General features: G+C 38.4%; 1 protein-coding gene across 1 annotated transcript in view; it reads right to left on the reverse strand.

Moving 5' to 3' along the window:
• The window catches only part of LOC131591673 (serine/threonine-protein kinase B-raf), an 81,575-nt gene that overhangs the window by 46,924 nt on the left and 14,481 nt on the right, over window positions 1-20,170 (reverse strand). Inside the window, exons 2-3 of the mRNA XM_058862602.1 lie at window positions 18,347-18,448; window positions 6,885-7,145 (exon numbers count right to left, since the gene is read on the reverse strand). Of these exons, the coding sequence (XP_058718585.1) occupies window positions 6,885-7,145; window positions 18,347-18,448 (363 nt within the window). The remainder of the gene's footprint in view (window positions 1-6,884; window positions 7,146-18,346; window positions 18,449-20,170) is intronic.

Here is a 20,170-nt window from a genome sequence, read left to right on the forward strand (position 1 = left end):
TTAATAAGATGCATAAAATTCCAGAGTATTCAGATACATTCAGCAACCAGCCATTGGCATAGGCTAAAAATAAACTCAATTTCTGTTGCATGTTTGATATAACATGGGAGGTTTTAATCATATTTTTGATTAGAAAAGCCTAATGTCAAACCAGGTGTGTAATTAAAAGCAAGAAACTGGTTTATTCAGGTGCCTGAACATCCCTTCTCTGAATTTTCCTTACACTTGACAGGTGAAACTGGTAGGGCAGCTTAAATGCCTACAGAAATCCAGTGCTTACTACTCAGCAAGCTTGAGGCACAAACCCACAGCATAAAGTACAGAAAGCAAGATGCAAATCTGAACTCGAAATGAATCAAGTACCAGATTTAAAAACAGAATATTTGAAGGATTCCAATTGTGCATGCATGATGAATTAATTTATGCTAAGAATTTACATAGAATAAAAATAGCTTATTCTTCTAGTCTTCATGACTGCAGAGATCACATGATTGCTTGCCTAATTAAAAGGCAGATGTACTAATAAACCAAGGTGTGACAAGAGTGAGACACAAGAATTATCCCCATGCACAGCATTCTCAGTCCTGTTTAGTTCCTTTAACTCTTAAACATACAAATTGTCACTTCTGAAAACTCAGTCTCACATTCACATTTTGAGAACTTCCATTAATTTTCCAATATGTGTGTAACTGTGAGACACATATGAAGCAAACCAACACAAAATCAAGTGGAAAAGCTTTACTGGCCCAGATCTATGCCGAGTTTCTACACAGAGCACCTCTAATTACTGTTAAACTTCAAAATAAAGCAAAACAAAGAACAACCAAAACCCACACGATATTCTATAGTTGAACATGGAAGAAAGGGTAGCTTTTTTTGTTACCTGAAGTATTACTTTCAGTTTAGAAGTTACTATGGAAATTTTTTGACCTTGTGGTAGGTGATAACAAACAATGATTTGACCCTATCAAGAATCTGGAGGCAACTGAACTATTTGGAGGCCACCAAGCTTTCCCAAAGCATGTACAGCATCTATTTTGTTTTTTGTTCCCCCTTGCTTCCCTGTCCCCACTCAGACTACTACAGACAGAAAAAAGAATTCAAATTGACCAAATCCAGTCCTTTCCCATGTTGACAGAAAGAGAAAGGGCACTGGAACTGGGAGAGGATCCTTTATAAATGCAACTGGGGAGAGCAGTGGAGATTCCTTACCACCCTCACAGCCACTCCACCAAGACCAGAAGACATGAAGGGAACACTTCCTCTGGAAGCTAGTAATGTGCAGAAGGCAGCAACAGACCAGAGATGAAGCACAAGACCTATCACCACCTGATGGCTTTCAAATGCCCATCATTTCTTACACTTCAACACTGTTTTCCTGTAACTCTGCATGCTCCATATCATCGTTCAAGAGAGTTTATTTGCCTTCAGACTTTTTTCCCCCACTCTAAGTACTTGTCCAGGAGGGATTTCTTGGGTAATCAAAATCATTCAGAGCTGCTATTCATCAAGTTGTATAATCTTGTTCATAAAGTACTTGAGTCAGAAGCCCTCTTACTGCATTCTCTTCTTTCCTAGAATTCTCTTTCTTTTACTAGAACTTCACTACAACATCAAAAACCTCCTAATATTGTTCCTCAGCAGAGTTATGACTAGTTTTAGCTACTTCTTTTTATACCAGGCCTTGTGTTAAATAGCTTTTCTCAGAAGCTTTTATTTCACTCAGTATGAAGTAGCATGTGGCACATTTAAAGACCAACACAGAACATGATTACTCATACTACACATAACCATGCCCAAGGAATTCCTCATCACAAGACATAAATTTCTAGCATCCATAGCTTTATTTAATGGAGGCTGAACAAAGGGTTTCCAAATAGAAAACACTTAAACTCATCAAATTCCTGAGTGATAAATTGCTCAAATTTGGAAGACAACCCATGGAAAATATCATACATGCCTGACCTATTCTTGTGCTCTTCCATTATGACAGAGAGATACTCCAGATATGTCCACAAAATGTTTACTTCATTACAGGTTTCAGAAAGCTTTCTTCCAAGAGAGGATAACAGCCTCACCTGATGGGCTACAGGAAAATTGTCTAAAAATTCTTGCTAGTGCCTTAAGATCTACAGTGAGCAAGCAATCTAATTGAAGAAATCCCTAAATAAATTTAACTACTTTGTCAACTTTCACAGAGCAAAAATTGGAACTGTTTTTGCAATTGGAAATGGAGATTTTTTCCTTATCCCAAACTCAGCATTTAAAAATTGATGCACAATACATTACCCAGGTCCTCAAAAAACATTCCCCCAACCCTCAAATTAAAAAAAGGAAAAAGAAATAAATAAAAAGCACAGAACTCAAAGCAATCACACAAAATGCTTAAATCTCGCCCTACATGCAAAGACCATATTCCTGTATTCTTCACACTCATAGAAAGCTTTTTATGTTCATTGTCCAAACTCCTTCAGTTAATTTACAACTTTTTCAACATTTTCTTCCTCTTACATAAATCTGAAGTTATCATATTTGTCCCGTACCTCTACATCAGTTGGTAACCAGCATTCTCCTTGAATTACTGTCCCTTCTCAACAACCAGGTATGTGTCTACTTATGTTCATTTGCATGAGCGCTGTCTTGTCTCTTTTCTTTCTGCATGCACATTCAATCATACAATTTTGAAAAAAAATCCTCATCCACATCACTGCTAAGAATGCCCAAAGGCTGTGTTCCCTGACAGCTCTGTGCATTCTCTCAGAAATCTCACCAGTAAATAATAACTTGCTTTTATGCCAACACACTACCACCTACTTCCAGTCAAGGCTACCTCCCTTTCACCAAAACCAAGTCTTGGCATGTAACAATCTCTCAGACTTCTAATAACCAGCAGGAGATTAGAGTTTATCTACTTTCCTTCCACCTCCAAAAGCGCTCCCTTAATTAGCAGATTTGTTGCTATGCACACCATGGACATTTAGATTCCTAACCCAAACAAGCTTTAAACTAGTATTTCCCTAAATTCTGCCACTGCTTGGATAAGTCTCATCAACTTGCTCTAAAAAACAACTTTTCATCTCAGGGTGACTTCCACCATCTTACACTTTTATGATTTCAGCATCCTTCTCTCTGGCCTAGAACAAAACGGAACAAACCCACCTGCACAGACTTATCCGGGTCACATTTGTGTGGAATGCTTCTCCAAAGGATGTGTGACTTGCCAGTTGAGCAAAGCCACTAAGGAAAGACGTATACATGTTTCTCTCTCTGCATTAGAGGGGATAAAATTACGCCAGCACAGAGAATAAAAAACAATCTGTTGTTTCTTCTAGGAGGTTGTTCAGAGAAAGAAACTTCTCTTCATCCCTTTCCAGGCCAAGGACAAGGAAAACAATCTTTTTATTTCAGACACTACTTATTCATTGATTCCCTTCCAGCTAACCAAGCCAAGTATTTGGTTTTGCTTTCAAAAAATAGTTGCTTTTGAACCCTGTCCTGTAGACAGTTGAATCAAAATGCTGACTTCAAATGATCAGCAGCAGTAGACTCTGCCACAGACCCGTCAGGCTTTCAGGCAAGCACCTTCATACCTTGTCCTCTGTTAGGAAAAGGTTTGTCCAACACTGCCTTATCATGAAACACACAAAGAAACTTCCCAGCTACACTGCCTCAGCACTACAATGACTTGCACTGAACACCATGGTCTCATTTCTTTGTACTCCACCGGTTTCCTTAAATTATGCTTTGAACTGGAGTCAGCTCCAACAGATGTATTTGCTTGATCCTACACAAACAATAACACACTGAGAACTCTCAACTAACAAGGCAGTTGCTAGTCAAAAATGTAAGATATTCAACCAACTCCCCCCCATTTCCTGCATTTTTAGCAGCTCTAAACAAATAGCAGAAGGCTGTTGTAGTACTTGGGGTTGCTTCAGAGTGATCAAAGATAAATAATGAGGTTGGCTCTCCATTAACAACCCAATTCCAGTCGCTTTAAGTCAGTTTAAGAAATGTCATGGCATTCCCAGACAAAAATAGACTCCTTAGGATCTGACTTGTCTCCCCTCCTGAAGTGAACTGAAAACAGAGACTGAAACTATTATTGTGATATTAACAAGATTTTCTTCCAGCAGTAGATATTAATTGAAAGCAACTGTGGTTGAGGTGGGTAGGAGGCTACTTTAACAATATCTCTCCCAGGCACCAGCTTGATTGTAGAACACATCAGACTTGCTTTAACAGCCATATGGAATGGGAACTAGGGCAGGGGGAAGGCTCTAATGGCAGGTATCATATATTTTCACAAGGAAACTCCTTCCTGCTTCAACCCATCACAAGTCACCCCTTATACCCAAACACCCTAAACTACCATCACAGCTACATAAGCAAATGGCTCAGTTAATGGGCACAAGTGAGATACAATAGTCTGCTTTAAAAGCCACAGGTTATCAAGGCAGACAAATGTGTGCAACACCTCTCAATCCACTGAGAGAATGAAGGAAGCAGTTTCAGTGTTCACTGAAAAATGCTGGATGGTTTTTAAGGTTAGTAACCTATCATCTGAGTGTTGGCCATTAAAGCTGCACTGTAAATCAAGAATCTTGTATTGTGGCACCCAAAACTGCACACAGTGCTCAAGGTGAGGCCACACTCGAGGAGAGGAGGAGAATCACCTCTCCTAATTATCTAGTGATGCTGTGGTTGATGCACCCCAGGATTCATCTGAATTCTGGTTGCTTCTGGCATTTCCATAGTTTCCAACATGGAAACAACATATTGTAGGATCAGTAAATACTGAAAACAAAGTAATTACATTAAGAGTTGCCACACAAGAAATTCCTGGCTATGTCAATAAAATGAGCACTGGTTCAAGCTTCAGAGAAATGAACTTCGGCTCCAAGGCCAATAACCCCTACACTCAAGAGTTCCTATAAGCACCATTTCTCAGCTCTAAACCAGAGATAATTTACTAGTATATGGAAAAAAATGGGGAAAAAAGTTGAACTTAGTAACACAACTTGATCCAAGCAGTGTGTAAAACTGAAATAAAAAGAATCAAAGCAAGCTAGAAACTAGCTGCAGAGCTGGACCTGTAAGGCAAATAGTGTTCAGCCTCCACTACAAAGCTGGGGCCAGAAGAAAGAACCTCTCCCTGACTACAGGCAAGTTAAACCATGTTTGCCTCCCATAACCCAGAAAGAGCATCTAGTGCTGCAAAAAATTAAACAGGATTGAGGACGAAGTAAAAAGAGAGCAACAAAGAAGCAGAACAAGAGTATTGCATATGAGGGGAGACGAATAAGAGTGAATTATATTATGTGGGTTAGAGGACAGGAGAACACATAGGAGAGACAAAAAGGGTAATGCACAGAACAGTGCAGGAAGTGATATGCTGTGATCCTTTACAGGAAAGAAACAAAACCGACTTACGAGCCCTATGACAGGGGCTTCAAATAGCCAGACAGGGTGGGACAGAACACATGAAAAAACCAAAGTCCTTCCAAAATCCAAGACCTCTCCAGATTTCATTCTGCAGCTAGTACTGTGTGCTTAGACTTTCCTCAACAGGCAGACAACAGAATCACCTGGCTTTACACTGTACATTCTGCACAGTGGTCACAGACTACCTTAAATTCCCATTCTCTAGGTCAAAACTCAAATATTACTTTTCATCTTCAGCAATATTTTGAATAATTAAGCAATATTAAAATACAAAGTAAGGTGAAAATAACAATGTTGCTCCCACTATAAGTCTTTTCCTCAGTGAGGTGGGGGAAGGATGAAAGGAAAGTGGAGAAAGGGTGAGGACGTGCTCCAACGCCCAGCACTACTCAGTTGATGTTTTCCTCTTTTTACCAGCAACTGTAATTCAACAGAGAGTAACAATCCAGAGATAGCTGACACCTGACTGACTGCTGCAAAATGCCCTGGTTTGACATGGACACTTCTTGTCCATTCATTTCCCATCTTCTCTGGAAACACTGCTCTCCTGCTAAGTTTGGATTATGAACTGCCTTGCAAAACAGAGCCTAGACTATGGTTTGTCAATAATTTCATGTATTACAGTTTGCAGTGTATTATTCTAAAGGACATATCAAGGCTCTTCAGTTGGCAGCTCTTAACTGATAAAAAAATCCCTTCTCTAGCAGCAAGAAGTGAACTACTCTTCCATGACATCAAGAATCGCTGTAACATTGTCAAAACTGATAAACGCCAGATTTCAAGCAGTTTGTGGGCAACACTTCTTGGCCTCTCTAATTCCAACTATGTCCCTCCCCTAGCCAGATCTCTACACAAGACCTGAAAGCATCATGGTCTCCACACAAATGCTTACCATAATGAGTGAGAAAGAAAAAATAAAATAAAAAAAAAACCAAACCAAAACAAAAAAAACCCCAAGCAATCCTGCACAGCCCTTCTTAGCTACAAGAGGCTGGTTCTTGCTCTAAAGCATTCAGTGCTTCTAGTAACTCTGACAACACAGAAAATACTTCCTCCATCTTGTCCTGTTAAAGTAATCAATAGTTTTGTATAATACAAGAAATAGAGCTTATTGTCCCTTCCTAACTATTGTAAAATGGTAAATTACTATCTATCCAATAAAGCTGATTTGAGAAAAATATTTCTTGAGGTATCTTCATAGTTACAAAACTCCTGAAAGTTTTGTATTCTGTATCATTGCTATAATGGACTTTTTCGAGTTAATCATGTCAAAAACATTCAACAGATCAAAACAACTGAGTGTGGCAGAGCACAGTGATCACGACACTTCTGACCTCCACCCAGGTATTTTTTCAGCTCTTAAATTAACTTTTGCATACAGAGGGAGATAGACACAGGAAATATTGAGGTTACAAGTACATGAATAGAAACTGACTCACCACAGTCCTTTGCTTGTTGGGCAGGAAGACTCTAACAATAGGCTTCTGTGGAGACTTAGGGTTATTCCGTGACATATCAGGGTTTTGATAAACTGAAAGGGATGAAGGTGCTAGAAAGAGGCTAGAGGAGGAAAATGATGCAACTGTGTCTGTTGAAGCTGAGCTGGAGACAGAGAAATCAGTTCCATTCCCCATGGATTCCAGTAACTGCTGTTCTCTCTGCTGTAGAGCATCAAGCTTGCTGGTGTACTCCTCATAGGCCTGTGAAAGAACAGCAGCTATTTTAATCATGTAGTAGCCGCAGACAAAACCAGAAATCTCAATTTGGAACAAGCATGAAACAAAACACTTCCTAAACTAATACAAATTTCCAAGGAATAGAACAAAATGGTCTGGTCAAAATTTTCAGGGCACAATAAAGAACATCATGTTAAACCTTCCGAACCAACAAGTAATGTTTTAATAAATTAAATGAAGGAAAGGATCGAAGAAATTGTAAGCTACAGTTTCGAAACACCTGCACTGAAGATTCTAATTCACAACCACTTATCTTTAACTGATATTGTCAGCTGCATTGCTGAATTACTGTGCTCCAGATAAATTTATCATTCTGTTGGAATGACAGTTAAATACTTCTGATGCAATAATTAAGAGAAAGCTCAAATCTGCTTTTTATCATCTGTATCTGACTCTTCACCTAGCTCACTGTTCACTATCCTTCACCTATCAAACAGTACAAAAAACATTTTTCATTTAGAACATAACAGTTTGCCCATCTCAAAGCCATCCAGAAACATGAAAACGTGATCCTTTGAAAGTTTAACATCTTTTCAGCATGCTTATGTAAAACCTGATTACACAGATCAAGTATCTTAAACAATCGAAAGCATCAGCAATACTAAATTTACCCATTAATTCTTTATTAAATGTAGTCAAGTTAAACATTATTGCCAAGATCTATAAAACAAATATATAATCAGTATATATTTTTCTTTAAAGTTTGTTACCTGCAACTTTGTAACAAGAAAATTTTGATCAGTATCCAATACTAGAACCATTCATTCAGTATATAAATTAGTAGAATTACTAATTTATATACGGAATTTAAAAACCTTAATCAGTCAAGTAATGTGTGTTTCACACTACAGAAGCAGGTCAGTGTCAACTGACATGTTTAGACCTTGTTCAGATCTTTACAGAAAAGAAACAAAAAAGATCTTCCAAACCTAACATGTAAGCAGTAAGGAATGGAATTTTCTACTTTCCTTTATAGCAAGACCAAGATCCATACCAATACGCATAAATTCTTCAGTGATATTTTCAAGTATATTTATACAAAAGAAAAATGCTTTCTGGGTCTGTTTTTTAAAAACTACTTATTTTATTTGCTTTCCTACTTTTTTGTTCATAACTGTTGCTAATTAAAGTTACAGGAGAACTGAAATGACCAAAAAGTCTGCAGCATTTACATGTAGAAAAAGAAAAATAAAGAGAATAAACAAACAACATTCAGTAGTGCAGCCACAAGTACTACATTTTATTAGGAATTTATTTCTCCGTGTTAAATGTGCAGGCTCATCCAAACTGCCCTTGCTGTGTAAACAGTGGTTTATCCCTCCCTTTTTAAGAAACCTTAGCATACTCCCAGGATGGACCTATGTTCAAAATGTGTCATCATCCCCACACTGTTAACAAAGAAAATTATAATTTGACAGTGAGGACTAATAAAGAAAAAGCATTTTAAAGAATGATGGTGAACATCACAGGTGAAAATTCTAAGCTTTATGGGTTTCACTTCTAATAAACATACATTAGTTGCAAGAATCTGAGAACTATTTATTATTTCTTTTAAAAACTGAAGATGTCTAGCATTTCACAAATAGACTCCAAACTCTGCAACTTAAAACCAAAACATTTTCATTCTAACCCAATTGTATTGTCAAAAGTAAATGGAAAGATTACCTAACTATAAGTAATGGCATTTTTTGGCTGTACAGTAACACGTGTCTCTCCTACTTCCAGGATCAACTTCGCATGGAAACTTGAGCAAAAGCTCCATGTGTCAAGAATTATTTTCAGTAAACAAAAATTAGGAAACATAAACTGTTACCATTTCACCAATACTGAAGTTCTAAATACTTACTTCCCTTTCTCATGAACATTGCAAAATATTATTCAAACACACGCAACATTACATTGCTTCCGGACACTTGTGGGTTTAGTTCCTTCACAAAATTACACACAACTTTCAAAATATTCAATCCTACGATGTTTACATTGGCAGCTTAGTCTGTCACTAATGAAAACTCAAAGTCAAATGATTTATTTTAAGAGAATAAACAATGAGTATGGAAAGCTGGGAGCTGCAGCTGGCTTTGGGCTCTATACCACTGATTTATGCAAAAAGCTCTATATTTTTTCTGAGAACAAAAGCTCTCAAGTACCATACCGTTATTTGGTATCATAGCAGAAGATCCCACCATAAAACATAAAGGAACTAGAAATGCATTTCTTGATGTTAAATACATTTTTCTCTTTTTAAAAAAAATTCTTGTACAAAAAAAGCTACAGTACATGCAGCAGAAACAGAATCTCCAACAAAATTTCATTTCACGACGGTTAAGTACATTGGGGAAACAAAGTTTTATCTGATGATTAGCACCAATAGACCTTATGAAGACAGCAGCACCAAGTCAAGACAGAATTATTTTCTAGAGTTAGATTCAAAGATTGTTATATCAGCAAAGCTGACCTATGGCAAGTATTTCTACCTAAAAGAAGCATCATGTTGCAGATTTGGCCTGTCTACTAAACTGACCTGCAGCAGCACAGCTATCTTAGCAGACAGGCATCAACACCCACACAAACTTTCAAGTCAGTCAAGGCCCTCTGGGTCAACTATGAGGTTGATTTCTGACAGTGTTTTTCAAAAACAAAATAAAAGGATTAAAATTAAGTCTCTACAGAATCAACAACATGAAAAATATTAAGAAAAATATTCAAACAAATCATTAAATCAAGGATTCTAAAGGCATTTCAGAAAGAAGTGTTTAGGAAATCTAGTCTGCAATCCAATCCATTTACATATTGTCATTAAGGAGTAATGTGCTACATAAAACTTAAATCTTGCTTGATCCAGAATCACAAGAGAGAAGAAAAAGGGTCGGAAGATATCTGCAGAAGCCATCTAGTCCTAACACACATTTAGCACAGAAATAATTTTGAAGTTCAATGAGGTTGCTCAGGGCCTTGCCTAAGCAAGCTTTGCAAGTCTTGAAAGATGGAGAGCCCACAACCTCTGGGCAACCAGCTCAGAGCAGAAACCCCACACTCACAATGAAGAATTGTCTCTTATGAAATTAACTTGATGCTCACTGTCTGTGACACTTCCCCTTCCCCATTTGCTGTGCGGGTCTCGGAAGAGTCTGACTCTCTAGGTTGAAAGAGCCTGCAGATTCCTCCTGAAGCTTCTCTTCTCCATGCTGGACACCACCCCAAAGCAGCCACACAAGTAAAGAGTGGATGGGTGCCTCTTCATTTGCTGCTGCAGCCCTGTGTGCAGTTTGCTGCTGGTATCCTGAGGGTGGGTCATTGACAGCTCAGATTGCTCCCAACTTGGTGTGATTTTACAAAGTTTCATTTCACAATGCCTATACTTGAAAAGTTGAATATTAGATTAAAATCAGCACAACCTGTCAATCTACACATAATCCTATGGCTATCACAAATAGAACAAAAAGTGAGTTTTAATTACATTGCATATCAGTATATTTGCACATCATATAGTCTCATACATGTGAGAACACCCCTGAAATTTCAGCTAATTAAAATGCATCAATGTCTGATAAGCTGCAAACTCCAGCTAAAGCATTACAAGATGGTATGTTTATATTCAATGTGCACACATGCCAAAATATGACTGCTCTCTTATTCTGCTGTATATATTCTGCAGTTCTAACTATTGTATATACTCAGGAGGAGCAGCCTTAAAGTTACTTCTTAAATGTAGCAACCTGCTGACAAAATAAAAACTGACCTCAAAAGTCAACAGAATTTGAGAGATGTTATGTGGATGTGCCAAAAGAGTTCTGTTAATGAAAAAAAAGGATTTTCTTATAAACATGCATGTTTTTTTTCTTACATGTCATTTGTATTATATTTGAAATTTGCTTTCTTGGGCCATGACCAGGCTATACATTCTAGTGAAATCATCTAAGGAAATCATCTAAGGAAATAAAAAGCAACAAGATAATTAAAAAAAAAAATTAATCTGTGAGACTCCCAAGTAGCAAAATTTGGTTTCCCCTTCTCTCTGCCCCTTACTACAACTGGTTAGAACACCAAACTCAAGCAAATAACTGTTTTTGCCATAGTCTCTCTCCCTCATTCAACTTTAGCTAATATCCACACACTGCAAGATTCAAAAGCCTAAACTACAGGTTCCTGGTCTTTGAAACTAAGATTGTGGTTCTATTTAAAAGATGTCTGACCTTTCAGGCTGTTGATCAAATGCAAATCCCACTAAGTTAAATGGGAGCTGAAGATAGACAGTAACATACGTCATGATTTCTTCATTTAGTAAGACTCCTAAATCTGTACTTAGTCTAACTTTAGACACTCCAGTTTTGGTCCAACATATTTGAACAGCATCTGTTAGGAGGCTGGTAAAAACCAATGTGAAATTCCCCAGAGGGCCACCAGGTTTCCCAGTGTCTATATGCAGCGTTAGCGTTTTCCTGGAATCCCACAGTCTGGAACAATCTGAGATTCATCACCAAGATCTATTTTAGACAGTATCTGCATGCTGCTGCAATAAGCATACTTCAGATCAGCAAAGAGGTAATCTTCTTTAATTAACTGATTTGACCTCCTGCATGGATTCTTCAGATATACAGGAGTAAGAAATTAAACACTCTCCTGACATTCAACAGCCAAACTCCCAAAACTGAGAACAGCAATGCCTCTGAATAGAACACCTCCAGGCAAAGAGAAAGCTAGGAAAAAAATAAAAATCACGGTAGCTGGGGGCAAATACACCTCTACCCCCACAATTCTCATTTTAAATTGCTTCCAAGAGTAGGAGTAAGAAAGAGAATGATTCCTTCAATACAGTATTAGAAAGCTGACCGAGTTCTAAAACTTAGTTTGATACCACTGTAATTCTATACATTTGCATACCATTTCATTTTGGGTGGAGTCCAAAAAAACAAACCAAACAAACCCCAAAAGAACTGGCAGCTTAGTCTTGGACTGTTAACTAAAGTAATCAACAGGTCCAGAATGCAACCTCATTCTAGACAAGAATTTACACGCAAATGGGCCAATACTGTTTCAGTTCTCACAACTAAGTGCTGGTAGGTAATACTGTACACATGACTATGGGGCAAAAAGGACACACAGGAGTTGGGAAGTTTAAATAGGTAAGGCCTCCCTGAACAGTCATTAAGAGTCTAGAAAGGCTAACAAATCTGATTAAGGCATTTAAGCACGATCCCTTCCTTCTAAGTTTGAGCTGAGTGCTTTTGGCCAGCCTGGGTCTGTGCAACCCATTCCAGTTTGTACACAGCATTTGTTACCAATATACAGGCCTTTACTCTCCTTTCCCTAACTCAGCTTATCCTTTTCAGCAGTATTTTGTTGGTAGAGACAAAAGAAATATAAATTTTGATGGCTGTCCTAAAGAATATACAACCGCATACTTTAACCATTTTTGCTAAGTGAATTCCAGGTTTTCCCAGTATCATAATAGCAGCCTTCTTTGCAGTAAATATTTTCAATATTTACAATGCTTAGACAAACCCTTAGGAAAAGGGTTTTTCCATGATGAGTCACAAACTATATATTTTGGGAAACAACACTTCAAGGACTGATATAACGCAGTAAGAAATTATGTGGGAAGACAAAAATCATTGATGTTTTCAGCTACTGAGATACCACACTTTTTGGAAGCACTCTAAAACCTACCGAGAAGCTTCTGCAGCCTCTTTTTTCCAGGAGAAAATAAAAATACAATTAATAATATTTCTATAACTACTGAGTCAAACAGTTATTTCAAATATTTGGAGCACCTCTCATATGAAGACAGGGTGAGAGAATTTGGGTTCTTTGGCTTGAAGGCAGTTCCATGGAGACCTTACAGCACCTAAAGGGACCCTACAGGAAAACTGGAGGGGGGCTTTTTACACAGGCATGCAGTGACAGAACAAGGGGGAATGGCTTTAAATTAAAAGAGGGCATGTTTAGATTACATATTAGGAAAAAATTGTGAGGGTGGTGATGCATGGAGCAGGTTGCCCAGAGAAACTGAGGACACCCCATCCCTGTTCTAGGTCAGGCTGGATGGGGCTTAGAGCAGGTTGGTCTATTGAAAGGTTCCCAGCCCATGGCAGGGGAGGTTGGAATTTGATGATCTTCAGCTTTGCTTCAAACCCAAACCATTCTGTGGTTTGACAGTGATTTCCAGGGTTCTGTTTGAGCTGAGGTCACACACAGCAAATGGGAGACGTTAAAAGCCAAGATTATATAAGAAGAAAATTTGGCTACAAGCCATTTTTGGATTTTAATGCAGTCATTGCTTACTAGATTTATTCTTTCTTCCAGACAGAACAAACAGAAAAGTTTTTCTTACCATCATATTAGAGAACATTGACAAGATTCCCAAAGCTATCACTAATTATAATAATTAGAAGAAAATTGTGTGGTTAATGACAAGTGTTCTTTTCTTTCTTCTGTACATTTTGTTTCCTCTCCCTGTACCTCAGACACATACTCAGAAGTCTCTCTGCAGCTTTGGTCTCCCCTCCTGAGCCCTAATTTTCCTGCACAGGGAGGACCAAGACAAGCAACTTGTTGCCCTCCAGCTTCACACTACATTTTCCATCCAGGCTTGCATGCTCTGCTCTATTACCCCTGCTGCACACTCACCTTTATAAGACCATCACTGAGGAGTGATGGATCAAGGCAGGGAGATACCCCTAAATCTGAGTATCCCCTCTTGCAGGAAAAATTAAATATATGCTGAACTCAACACAGCGCAAGTCAATCACTTTCAGTATTTCAAGAAAAGTATTCCTCTTTCATAGTCAGTTGATGAAACCTGAAATGATGGCTGCAACAACAGCTGCCAGTTTTAAAGTTCTTTTGACATAAAATGCATTGACACCCTCTCCTGAATTTTGGGGGAAAAAAAAAAAAAAAAATCTGAGGGGGGGCAAAAATTTTGTCTTCACTCTCAGATGAACACAGAAACAAAAGCTTCTATTTCTTGAGCAACTGTAACTAAGGCATAAATTCCTTTTTATTGTTAAATGAGATGTATATTTTATATGCAATGCACAAACAATTTGACTATAACCTTTGAATGCCCAATTTTCAGAATTATTTTCTTGTTGAATTCTTCACCTTTCTCATGAGCTTCTGCTTCCCCCATGCCTTCCTTTCACTTTTAACTGAAAGGCAATGTTGTCACTAGGTTCAACCACAACTTCACTTGACAGGTCTTCAGAGGCAGCTCCAACACAGGCCAAAAGCCAGTGCACAAGGGGCTGCAAGTTTTGTGAACATAAGCAGGCAGTGAGAAGTGTAGTAAATTAAAGATGTAAAGCCAGGCAGAAGTACAAAGGAACCAAACAAAACCTATGATACTGAAACTCTACATACTGGAAGATGGATGGATAGCTGTCAGACTTGTCAGAATAATAAAAATAGCCATGGTTTTGCAGGAAGCATTACAATAAAACTAGATGTTTACACCTAGTGGAAGGCAATGTGGGTGAAAGCCGAAGTGGTCATTTGCAGATGCTTACCTAGCATTTAGCTTTGGCTAATTTCAACTTTTGCTAAAAGAAGAAAACATGCTTGCTGATAGCAGCATCAAGAGATGATCAAGAGGCACAATTTACTCTCTTAAGGAGCTCTTAAGAATCACTCACATTTTATGGAAGATGGAAAGAGGTCAGAGCAGCAGAAGGATTTTAAAATCAGCATCAATACAGGCTGAGGGACAAAGGAATAGAGCAACCCTGCAGAATAGGTACTGGTGAATGGAAAGTTGGACATGAGCTAGCAAGGGTTGGACATGAACTGGAACTCACAGCCCAGAATTTTATCAACCTATATCTATCTATCTATCCGTCTGTCTGTCTATCTGTCTGTCTGTCTATCTGTCTGTCTATCTGTCTGTCTGTCTGATCTACCAACCATATCTTGGACTGCAACAAAAGCGGTGTGGCCAGCTGGCCAAGGGAGGCGATTCTGCCCTTCTTGTGAGACCCCCACTGGAGTGCTGCATCCAGCCCTGGGCTCCCAACCTAAGAAGGACATGGACCTGTCGGAGTAAAAAGGAAGTCAACAAAGATGATGAGAGGGCTGAAGCACCTCTCCTATGATGATAGACAGAGAGCTGGGGTTGTTCAGCCTGTAACAGTTAAAGGGCCTTTTGATAATTGAAGTGATCTATCAGAAAGATGGGGACAGACTGTTTAGCAAGGCCTGCTGTTACAGAACAAGGGCTGATGGTTTTAAACTAAAAGAGGGTAGATCCAGGCTAGACATGAGGAAGAAAACTTTTATGATGAGGGTGGTAGAACGCTGGCACAGGTTACCCAGAGCAGTGGTGGATGCCCCATCCCTGGAAACATTCAAGGCCAAGTTGGATGGGGCTCTGAGCAACATGATCTAGCTGAAGATGCCCTGGCTCATTGCAGGGGGGTGTTAAACTGGACAACCTTTAAAGATCCTTTCCAATCCAAACCATTCTATGAATCTAAGGCAACAAAGGGAAAGGTAATGCAGTTCAAGTAACACACTAGCAAAACTATCCATACAGATTCTGGGTAAAAGCAGGACTGTATTGCAGCCAGAAATGAGTTTTTGGCAAAGCAATAAAAATAGAAAGATCAGAAGATGATGGATGGAGTCCGAGTTCCATTGCCTTCCCACACGAGTGTTTTGGTGAGAGTAGAGATCACATCAATATCTAGACACAGACTACAGGTAAGAGCTTAAGGGGAAAGAGGAGCCCTCCACAGAAGTCAGCGATCACACCCAGGTACAGAACTTGAGCCCCAGTCCCAATACCACACACTAACTGTACATGGAAAGTTTGCTATTTCTAACACAGGTTAGATAGACATTTTTTTATTTATTTCAAAACTACTGTGTTTTTTTAGTTCTGCATTTCCTAGAGGCAAACATGCTCTTTCACACTTTATCATACTACATTTAAAACTTTTTACATATAGCTTTGTCCATCTATGCTGCAACCAGAGTTTTCCTGGCCCTTTCTCTGATGTGATGGAATACAGAAGTCAAAACAAGAACTCTAGCAGTGACAGGTTAGATTCAGATAAACTGCTGCCAAGTAAATGCTAAGAACAGAAAGCAAGCCCTCATGACCAAGTCAAAAGGTGGGAAAGGCACAGAAAGGACCCACTAGACAATCCCTCCTGAATTGAAATAAACAGTCAAAGGTAGAGAATAATCTTGCTTCTAACTGGATCTGGCTCTCAGTAATAGAGTTTGTTTTTTTTTTTTCACACTTTAGCTCTAGCATAGGAAGTCTACACACTAAACAAATCACAGGTCTGCAGCATTTAATACTGTTCACCTTGATAAATGTATCTGAGGATGAGCTAATCTATGCTAGTGACCATCCAAATAAAAAGTTCCTTTCCTCTCTCACACCATCTTCTAGTTCTTGGCTCACAGCTGCAAACTCTATCCCTTCCCTAATCTTAATCACAGTTTTGGGGCTCACTGGCTTCATCATGATCAGGTTTAAACTACTAACTGGATGGTAAAGTAATCCAACAAAACCAGGGTATTTTCCTTACAGATCAGTGACTGGTAGTACTGCAAGTACCAGAACAAAGGAAGCAGAGGAACCACATAGCAAAGAGCTGGGAAGAGCAAGCTTTTAATTTCAATCATGGTGGGCTCTTTCAACAGGACTGTCTCATGGGACAACAACTCCAAAAGCACGTCAGCCCCTTTCACCTTCCTCCCAATGGCTTGTGGCTCCCTGGTCAGTACCAGCACTACTTGTCCCAAGACGTGCTCATGATCCAGTGGAACTCACTGCAGCAGAGGAACACCCTGCTCTGCCTCAGGGGGCTACCATACCACACTGATGAGAGAGCTGGAGCTTCATCTCAGTGGCACATGGATATACTGAACTTGCAAATCTGCTTTCAGCTTCATAGTTTGTGGTCACCAACTATTTCAGACTTACTCTTCATGCTGTCATAATCATTTCCCAGTGCGTATTTATGACTGTAAATGTTCTTTTCCCTATCAATGATCTACACAACACAGAGCTTCCAGTAATTGATCTTGGTTTTAGTTTCAATAAAAGCAAGTGACAAATAGCTGTGATGAACTAACAACTTCCCTACCTTAAATCCAGACTTAGTATAGACTAAGTTCATTGCTATTGTGGTTTGATACACAATCTAACGAAACCCGCTTGCATGTGGCAATAATAAATCCAGATCTATGGAATGAACCGGTCCTTGTGAAAACAGAGGTGTGCTTAAATATAGAGTGGATAAAACAGTGATAGCACTGATTCAATACTCCCATTTCACATTAGCAATAAGTAAAGCAACCACCGAGGGCCTCATTTGACCTTAACTGTTAAGGACGTAATGTCAACATTTGTATAATCAACTTGGTGCCCTGCTCTAATATATTAAGATAAAAGCTAGAAGTACCTCAAATAATGAAATCTTTATTTTTAATTACCCAGTACCTTTAGGCAGCAATTACAAAATAAAGGACTACAAAAGAAATCTGATTGACCTCCAGTTATTTCAATACTTGAGAGAAACAAGAAAAGGGCAGGTTTGAAGCACATGATGCCCGTTCAGTTCCTAACAGAGGTAACTTCTGCATGCAGCTCTCTAAGCTCTTAATGGTCCTATGTCAATGCAACTCTATGAATCTGGAGTGATGAAAGAATACAGATACTGAATTTGTAGTTTAGTTTACAAATTTAAAATGGCTTAAAATTTTTACTCCACCCCAGAATTTTATGCATTTCTGTAAGAAGTCCCCTTCTACTAATGCAATATTTTGGATTATACATGACCATTTTTCAAAGACAAAAAAGGGAAGTCAACTGCTTTAAAGGCAAAGTTAGTCTTAAAAAATGTTTTCATGCATATACACTGGCTTTTAACAGAGCATGACTTCCTCCATTATAAACACAATCTTTTCTCTCCTGGCCCCTACAAAGAGGCTTGACATTTCTATTGCACCAACATTATTATTACACAATGCCACTGATCCTCCCCTACTGAATCCCTTTCTAGCTCTTAGAAGATCTGAGTTCAGTTTGCAATGCACAAGTATATTCCCTTTTATTAAAGGTGTTCTCAGTTTTAACCTCAGAAGCTTCACATAAGATTAAGATAACATTTGTGGACACACATCTGTCCACATTTGTTTGAATGTAAACTTACCTCTAAATATATTGATGGTGGGTTATGCTCTCCTCCAAATTTGTCTAGCAGTGCTTCTATATGTTCTTGTGTCAATTTAATCATTTGTTTAATGTTCCACACCTAAAACAGAAAATTAAAATTTTTAATCATCAGAGGAAGCCTACAGAATCTGTCCTAGAATAAAACAAGAATCTCTCAATATTTAATAAAAGTCCAAAATAAAAAAATTAATTATCAATTAATGAGAGCAAAAGTTTATCCTGTTCATCCAGTGTCAGTAATAGTTTACTTCTGAAATAAACAGAAAAAACTTACATTTGGTCTTAAAATTCAGGACCTATTGAATAAACAGCTTCTAAGAATGGCTTGTTTTTCTTGTTAATCAATCATATTAAGTATTTTCCTTGCAAGACTTTGCAAACCAACTTCTACAATACTAAAAATTTAGTGAAGGAGTTTTTCTATTAAACCTTAGCCATGTGTGTTAATGATACTCACAAACCCAGACCTAGAGTTCTATTTCCATGGCAATAGGATGTCTTGATTTTAAAGAGCACCTTTTATGTCTCAGCTTCCATATTCAGTCTGCCCTGCAAGCTACAGACCTTGGACATGACCTGAAAATGACATTTACCTCCTGTGCGCAGAGATGACCTACAGCATTTTACTGTGAAACCACTCATGCTGCTACTCATTCTTCACAACTGGAAAGAGTTCACTTTAGGATTTGGACACTATTGTAGGTGAACAGTATTATGAATCTGAATTTATACCTAAATAAGGCAGCAAAGCACAAAACCAAACCTTTAAAGCAATAATGCTACACTGATATAAGAAGCAAGTCCAAGCAAAATCAGAAATTTATAGTGGAGGATGAGGGAGGAAGAGAGGAGCATTGCTCCTTCATACATATACATATGTTATTCAGACTACTTATCAGAAAAAAATTATTCAATCAAGTTTTTAGAGCCAGGATGCTCTAAAAAGCATCCGCAGGGTACTTCTTCCAAAGCCAGCTTCAGGATTCCTGTTACCTTTCCCAGTTTATCTCTTTTCTACTTCACAGATTTTAACTATATATATAATATATAACACATAGTCTCAAGATCAGGTCTGGATGTACAAATTGTGAGAACCTACCTCTGCAAAAAAACCATTATGCATATAATTTAATATCCTAAAGTAGGCACCAATAATGGGATGCAATCCAAGATGGATCAAAATAAGTTTTAGTATGTAAATTGAGAAGTTCACAAACAAACAAACTCTAAAACACTGAGCTTGCACTTTGCACATCACCGTATTCACCCATTCTATTTCTAGATATCAGTTATCTGCCAACAATTTCCTGAAGTAAACTAATGATTGATTTGTTTCTAGCCCAAGTTTTTGAATAGATACCAGAACAAAGACTTCATCAAGAAGCTGCAGTTGAGCAAAAATAGTTTGCTCAGGAACAAGCAAACCAAACTACAAAGAGTGAGAGTGGGGGGATACCAGAGAATGTGCTACTCAAGTATTCTGTATGTAAATTCCCTTGAGGCAATGGTGGGAGTCAACTCGCTTCTCAGCTTGCAATCATTTATCAGTGAACCTAGCAAACCAGCAGCAAAGAGAAGGTTTTCTGTATTTGGTTATTTCTTTTTCCCAAGATGGCAAGGACTAGTTGTATGCTTGGTGAAAAGAACCATCATGAATCAACACCATATCAATTAACTTGTTCAATGTAAGGCTTAGGATGTTTGCTTACCATGTAATTGGTAACATGCTGTTAACCTGGACTGCATATACTGAGATTTCCTGGCAATCCTACGAATTATCTCAGGATTACTTCCAGAAACA

The sequence above is a fragment of the Poecile atricapillus genome, chromosome W (genome assembly GCF_030490865.1).
Source record: "Poecile atricapillus isolate bPoeAtr1 chromosome W, bPoeAtr1.hap1, whole genome shotgun sequence".
Taxonomy (NCBI): Eukaryota; Metazoa; Chordata; class Aves; order Passeriformes; family Paridae; genus Poecile; species Poecile atricapillus.